Raw genomic sequence first — 8,464 nt, forward strand, 5'->3', positions numbered from 1 at the left:
AGAGATTTCAAGTATTAAGATATGAATACCAATGCGCAAGGGAGCGAACTCGTTGATATGCAAAGACGGAATATGTCATATAAGATAGCAGAAAAATATATTCGAACACGTTTAAAACCAAATACCATATCAAAACATTACAAATGCAAAAATAAGCATGTTTGTATACACGTAACTAGGTTCAATGTGATGAATGTTGGAATAATGTGGAAAGAAAAGAACTTTCGCTTAGATATGACTGATACGAATAATGTTGTAATATTATAACAATATATTCTGATATATAAATTAATCGCACTTTGAAATAACATTAAATCTGCTTTATAACATCATAAAAATAAATATTATATTACTTTATATAAATGACACGTAAATAAAATACAATTTTCGTTTTGGTAGTGTCACATTGAAAGTGTACTGTTTCCAGATATATCGAATGTGCTTTTATTTCATATGAAAGCAACTAAGTACTAAGAACTGACAGTTCTATCGATACATCTATGGATAAAGTAAAACGATTGCAACAATAAGTGCCTTCCATATCCTCTATAAATACATACATTGTATATTATTATAAACATTTCCTCAGTAAACACTTTTTCGCCACTCATTCCCGGGTATTACTATCAGGTGTAACCACTAATTTATTTTTCAAAATAAATTCGCGAATTTTTGTCTTCTTGACAATACCCTAACCCGTTTAGCATTGAAAGGGAATTTCATTTAAATGTCATTCCTTCAAAATCAGAATCCGCAAACACGTTTCGAAATGGAATTGCGAAATTTTATAAACGCTGTTCACAGTATTTGATGCTTGAAGCATACTTCAAGTCACAACACAAATATGTGATAACATTCATTAGAATAAAGAGGATTGCTATGGTTTCATGTCGGGGAGAGTCATTGTAACATTGTGAGAGAATTGTAACGTTTGTGTTACTGTTACAACACAAGGGTCAGTGACAAGGGTCACGACTCCTACGAAAGTCTTTGCTTCTGTTTAATTCATATATACACAGGTGGCATCTAGATATTTCCCAAGTATATGATAACAATACTGGTATTGTTCCTGTAAAATAAACGAAATATATATGTAAACCTTCTGTCTGAAAGAACTTTTATAATATCAACAAAAAACATCGCAGTGCGCCTTATTTCTTGCTTTCGCATTTAACAATAAATGAACTTCACTACTTGTTGAATGTTTTGGTGACAAATAACAGTTATTTTAAAAAAAATCTCAAGAATCGTTTTTCATTACCGTAGATTGATACTCATACAAAGAAAAAATTGATATGAGGTCTGTCTTGAAAATGTCAAGATTCTCTTATTAAAAAAATGAAAACACCCAAACAATTGTTGATTGAAAGTAGAAGCGACATGAATATCACTATTAATTAAACTGATTTATTCAATTACATTTGGAATATCTAATCAACCTACCACGTTCCCAATAGCCTCTGGTCGTCTGCTTATGACCTGACGTGCCGCTTGAAATATGTCCACTTCCTCGTCCATCTTCATTTGATCTCTGATGTTTGATATACAGCAGAACAAGCCACTTTGTGTGCTGCCATTCCTAAAGTAAACATAAGATATTGTTATATGAGTGTGAGCTGTGCCGTTTTCTGATTGGTCTAATTCCCTGTCTCTTTAACATTTTGGACTAATCAAAATGGCGTATTGCCGATCATGGGGCAATAGCCAAATCCAACGTGGCAGACAACAGTGAGGTAGGATTAGAAAAGATGTTTTAACACATGTTACATGTATACATGTACATGTATAAGTTACATGTATATTGTGAAGAAGTACAGCAGAAGTACTAAAAGTACCTACTGAGGATACGTGGATGAAGATTTTCTTTATTTTTTGTTTATGTTTATTTATTCATTAAGCTATCCTTACTTCAAAATTGTTTCAAGTAGCAAAACTCGTATCATTGTATCATTTCATATATAAAAAAATATTGACTTTGTGTAGGTTAATATGAGGAATTGTTAAACCTTTGAAATGTGGTATTTCTCTCGTATTAACCTACAAAAAGTCAATATTTGTATACAGTTAACTAATTAATTTTCATGAGATACAAATATTTGCTAGAGAGGTCGAATTTAAATTCAAATGTTACGCAAACACTGTATAAAATATGTATAAATACACTATTGTTATATGAACGTGAGTTTTGCCGTTTTCTGATTGGTCTAGACCGCTCGGACAGGTCCTGACAAAATGCAATGTCAGCCTGAGACCGATGAACACCTACTTAACACGTTTCAAATGTTGCTATATGTTCGAAAGTTATATTGTAAAGAATATATATATATATAAAAAATATAAAACATATATGAATACACTACAGTAAGATTGACATTATGTATTCGTGAATGTGATGACAATAACAACAACGTTAAATATCATATACGTGAAAATCAAGTGGATATTGGCTGAAACGTAATTTGGTCTATCTCTATCTTGACTTGTCGTTCCTATCACATCTGTCAATGACACATGCAATTTCCGGATTCTTGTAAAACGTAATTTGGGGTAACTCTGAGACATTCTTTTACGAGGACAAAAACATTATTTATTTTATAAGTTTTTTTAAGTAACAGTGAGAAAATATGTCTAGTTAACATACTATGTTCATTGTTTCGTAAACATACACTGTGGAACAAGATCTAAACGACCGCAGGTCTTGTGTTCGTCTGTTCAAGGCAAGTAGCATTTATGTATTGCCAAAAAATTTAATGGTACATGGCAACTATATAACCGTCTGACCTACACATGGAAACAACAAATAATGGTTTTACCGACCTATAAAATGACATACCGATTTTGTTCTTACAGACATATGACAACTGAATGATTTGTTCTTACCGACACTTACGAAACACATGCATCTTTATTACCGGCTCACGACAACTATTGTTCTTATTGTTCGTATTGTTCTTACCCGCACGTGACAATAATAGGTATTGTTCTTACCGACACATGACAATAACAGGTATCGTGTTGTCAGTTTGGCGACGCCTTTCTAGCTGCTCTAAGAGTTGTATCAATGATGAGTCTGAGTTTGGCAACAGGGAATCGGACGGCCATTCTGGGACGCAGTAAACTCGAACTGTTCTTGTATTAGTAGATCGCTGAAAGATATTCAAAATTCAAAATGAAAACTTGCATGATTTGAATTTTAGAAGTAAACATATATAATTAATGAACACTGCTGTGAAACTCTAATTCAGTTAAGATAAAATGTTCCTACATAAAAACTGCATGAATGCACGTTGCACATCGTATTTTCATATAGAGAAGACATATTGAGATTACAGAGTGTCATTCTGTAGACATTTTTAGTTTTGCAATGCGATGTGTTTGAAGTTGAAAAATGTTCTTTCCGTGTGAAATGGCATGCAGCACGTCAAGATAGTTATTACGAACCCCTATTTAGAAATGATTGAACAGCTTTATCACCGAGTAATACAAACTTACCACGTGTACCACTTCGTACTCATTCACGACCACTTCCGAGTTTGTGGAAAGGTCTTGAAGATTTTTTACTGAAAATGCTTTACTCTTGTCAGATGAATCTTGAAGCCAGGCCTCCTATCAATATTAGACATAAGTACACAACCTTAGCAAGCACATCTAGTACATGTGTCAGAGGTATTTTAAGCATTCTCGATATGGACAACAAACACTTGTGAAATTATATTTATGTTAACGCCATGATATTCCCATTTCCTTCCCGTACAGTTCTGCCACTTCTTATTTCATCGGCTTTGTTCTGTAACGTCCCATTCAGAAGTCATATGGCGGCAAAGACATTTATATCTTTCAGACATTTCTAGTTCTAAATCTCGCTAAGCATTACATACAATTACTTATGTAACTATGCAGTAGACGGTTTGTCTTTTTAGGACCCGCCAGCTATCTTTATGACCAAATATATTGATGTCATGGAAGAGTTAAGTAAAACAAGATGCTGAGAAAACATTGCCAATAGTATGACCAGGTGTTCCAATCGACCCATTGTTCGAGAAAAATAGAAATAACATCGGTGATTCGTCAGTAAGAATCCTTGATCGTGAATTTAGGTCTTCGCGATTGTGTTGATAATGACGAAGACGCAAAATATTGCACAGACGAAATAAATCGATTTACAATAACTATGATATTTTGAAATATAGACCTGCCACTACACATTTTGTTTTCGTGCGTGGCAGAATATCTGCGTAACAGTTACCAGATACTGACCTTAGGTCCCTAGCTTTTCATCAACTATTCAAAGAACGATACCGAGGCCTTTGCAATGTAGCCTACCTTCATCAGTGGTCCAATGACGACAATATTTTGACAATTGTAGTCAAACACCATCGCCCAGAAATCTTCACCTGTCTCCTTTAACGGTAACTGAGTGATGATAAATCCAAGCTTGGAAGTGTATGACTGTGGAGAGAAAAAATCGGATATCGGTAAGATTTCATGGTATTCAATATCGCTCTAAAAAGCTTACTTGTTGCTTGATGATTAATATTATTTTTGTATGAGAACAATTTATCTACATCAACAAATATTGTTGAACAAAAATATCCATGGGATATAGCTCTAATGAAAAAGACACTAGACAAAATAACCATTACTTCCGTGCTCTACGTGTTCAGATCAACGATAGCCTTATATAATCATCATTTATCAGCCGATAGTATGATACCAATTACCAATCGATAGCATAATCATTAACTTACATATTATGCTAATTTAACACTTTAAAGATGCTCCACCACCGACAGAACATAAACGATATTCATTAATTGAACAATAATTATTTTTAATTGTGTATAAATATGCCTTATTAACACACACACAAAAAATTCATAATATACATTTTTGCTTTTTCGTGTATGTGTAATCAATAATTCATTTGATATAGGACATAGTGCCACTGATTTTGTTTACGAGATGCAATTAATTATTTTTGAAATATATGTCTTGTAGTGAAATTAGAAGCTCAAACTTTTCAATGATGGTAATAGTGTAAATTAAATAACTTTGGGGTAAGTGTTTATAGGGGAAATTACCTCAATCACAACAGCATTGATATAATCTGTTCTATTTGGTGACTGTGACTGCAGAAACGGTCTATATTTATCAGCTGTAAAATAACAAAAATAACGTCTACACTTATAAATGTTATAACATTATACTGTTACGATGATGGGAGCATAGAGTGTTCATCGACACGATGTTCCCCAAACAAAAACCACAAACATTATGTAAGTACGTAGACATACATGTAACAACAATCGATACTTATGTACATGTTAATATTAAATGTACTATTTATTATGCAACTCTGTTAGCAAAAAACCATCTAATTCATGTTATTAATAGTAAATCTCAGTCCAGAAGGTGATAAAATGGTTTCATTTCAACAATATGTAAAACAAACCTGCCAGTATTTTTGGGTCTCGATTCTTAGTTTTGTTTTCCTTCCGCAATGCCGCTGTAAAGGAGCTGGCTGTTAACGTCGGAGTACACTTCTTCAGTTCCTGTAATAACAACAACAAAAACATCATCAACAATTCCCCAAATGAGTACCGCTTATTCCTTCTGGCTATCACTTATAATTTGTATTTTGGTTCAGCTGTTATCAATAGCCTAGGACATCTAGTGTAACCTTAACCAGTGTCTGAAAATGTAAGCTGTATTTTGGCGAGTATTACAAAGCCATTTTATTTCTGCCCCCAAAAATACTGGTTACATTACAAAACAACGACCAAGCTTAATGTTCACCCTGCCACAGTCATAAATGTCAGTAGTGTTTCCAATACGTTTGTGTTTCAAAATATGTTTTAAAACAGAAAAAGAACTGTCAAATATACGTACTTCATGAAGTCCTACAATATGAAGTTTTCGTCAGTCCTGAATACTGACAAATACATGTGGTAGGTGTATATTCCAGCAATGTCAATGTCAATGCAGGATATATGGATATACCTACCTTAAATTCACCCAAGATTTTCGTATTACTGGTTGGTGCATCTTTCGAAGGATACCGAGCTTCCAGAGCAGCGGGGAAATTCGCCCGGGATATGTATGTATCTGGTAAATTATATCCTTCTAATAATAACTCATGCAGAGCAATATATTGTTTCTGCAACAGAAAAAAAAGTTTTTAAAACGTCAAAGAGTTGAAAAGCTGTGTTTATGTAAATGTGAATGCATGATTCATTTTTTGATAAAACACTTTCACGCACATACTATGTTTACATAACAATTTCAAGTAATTCAGCATTTTCAATCTTACGTGTGTCTGAATCATATCCATTCGACTGTTCCGCATGGTAGTAATGTAACTAGGAACGTCAATCTGTCCTGTCCTTTTCCAGTGTGTGAGAAGTGCATCATAGCCAATAAATGTTCCAGTTCGACCTATACCAGCACTAAAAAGCAAAACCAATAACAGGTCGATTATTTTTTTATAATTTTATTATAAGTTTAATATCCTTTTATTGTGTAAACTGTTCTCATAAAGAGAACTTATCGTCATTGGTTAATAGACTAAACTTTGTTTAACCACATCATTTACCTGAAGTTAAAGACTGCACAAAAAAGAAACATAAACAACTTAACAGACACTTAGGCCATATGGTTTATATTTTCGTCAAAAGAATGTCGGTGATGATAAGGAATTACCAATAAATTGATATTAAAATATGATATTTCAGATTTATAAACATAAAATAAATGTTCATGTGACATAGCAATTGCTTCCCTTGACACAGAATCAGCGTTGAAGAGACAAAAAAGTGAAGAGATCTTAGATTAACATAACTGAATTGTGTTTCTGGAAAAACAGTTTTCCTCAGTAGTCATTTTGTATATCATTTGTCATCAAGTTACTTATTTTACCTGCAGTGAATGACAATCTGACCAGACAGAAATGTCTTGTATGACATCACACGACGATGGAACAGGACAAATTCCAGGTTGTCTGGCGTTCCGTGGTCCGGCCAGGTTATAAAATGGAATTGGTGTACTTGGCGTTCTTGTTTCGTCTTTAGGAAATGAAATTACTTGTTATACACTGATCGGTGTATTGATTCAATGATACGAATATTGGAAGTATCGTAATAGTCATGTATTTAAATTCGTGACCTTTGAAAAATGGAAAAAAAATCAGTATAATCGGTTCTTGAAGCGGGTAAAAAAAAAATCGAAAAAAATCGGCGGTTTTCAATTTTCGCGACCTCACATTTAAGGTATTCATGATTAATTATTACTCCATATTTCGCGAATAAAATGTATGAATAAAAACGCAAAATTGCGAAAATACTATCCCGCCAAAATTATCACCTAAAGATTTTTTAACACGGGTACATCCATGCTATATTTAGCTAAAAATTACGTTTCATGGATAACGAAAACATTTCCTACTAAGTTTATCTTAGACACTCTAAAACTAATTCAAACAAAGAAATGGATCTTTCATGTACACATACCTTTGTATTGGTTATAGTTATATCACGAATAACATAAAAAGAGTAGGTTATTTCTCTATCTAGTTCGACATCAAATGTATCTATAGAGAGTATTTCTCCTTTGTCTGGCCAATATTGGTGACACTTTGTCTGAAAATAAAACATATTTCAAAATAACAAATGTACCATTTGAATAATTTTTAAATAATATAGTGAGAGACTAAATAATTCATGATTTTTTAAAGATTCATTTAATTCTAGGTCATTAAAAAGTCAATGTTATTGGTTTCAGGACTCAATACTACAAACCTATAGATAGATTATATACATATAAGTATGTTTATATATGACATTTAACTGGATGTATCTACCTATTTTCCTAATAATTAAAGCATAATGATTTATCTCCCTTTGTTTTCGATTTCGGCTACAATGCTATATATATTTATATGATTTTATTGGATAACACACCTTCCTGCCCTCTTGGAGATTTGTCAGCATGACTATCTTGCCATGAACCAGTTTGCCAAATCATTCTCCAAAAATCGCCAACGGTTTTTGGCTTTGGTCCTTAATTAAAGAAATTACTTTAAAGACGTATGAGCTGTCGTTTATACACTAAGCAGCAAATATGATTACTTGATATCAAAGGTGTAATTATAATATACGTTCAAACTGTTAAAGTACGTGCATCCTCGATTATCCAGGCACGAAAATTTAGACCGATCACTTACGATATTTTACATCCCTGGAGACAAACTAATAGTACAAAACATATCGCTCAGATTCCAGTCGAAGACGGCAGTCCGATAAGTTCAGATGGGAAGTTGTAACACAATCTGAAACCATATCACAGGCAAAACAGGACATTCAACAAATAGACTTAGAATCATTGAAGACTACAGAGACTGTTTAAGCGACGGCACTAACCTACTTCAAACACCGACACATATCAGAAGTTAAACCGTGTTGAGTAGAAC

At 33.3% G+C, this 8,464-nt stretch overlaps 1 protein-coding gene across 1 annotated transcript; it reads right to left on the bottom strand.

Annotated features, from left to right (window-relative positions):
• Positions 1 to 971: 971 nt before the first annotated feature.
• LOC138326385 (receptor-type tyrosine-protein phosphatase mu-like) lies at positions 972 to 7,985 on the bottom strand. Its single transcript, XM_069272494.1, has 12 exons — positions 7,956 to 7,985; positions 7,506 to 7,634; positions 6,916 to 7,061; positions 6,311 to 6,446; positions 6,005 to 6,157; positions 5,453 to 5,552; positions 5,082 to 5,155; positions 4,324 to 4,449; positions 3,493 to 3,606; positions 2,989 to 3,146; positions 1,444 to 1,579; positions 972 to 1,069 (listed from the first exon to the last, which is right to left on the bottom strand). The coding sequence occupies exons 1-12, from the start codon at positions 7,983 to 7,985 to the stop codon at positions 1,001 to 1,003; spliced, it is 1,371 nt and encodes a 456-aa protein (XP_069128595.1). The 3' UTR covers positions 972 to 1,000.
• Positions 7,986 to 8,464: the final 479 nt, after the last annotated feature.

This window comes from Argopecten irradians, chromosome 6 (genome assembly GCF_041381155.1).
Source record: "Argopecten irradians isolate NY chromosome 6, Ai_NY, whole genome shotgun sequence".
Classification (NCBI taxonomy): domain Eukaryota; kingdom Metazoa; phylum Mollusca; class Bivalvia; order Pectinida; family Pectinidae; genus Argopecten; species Argopecten irradians.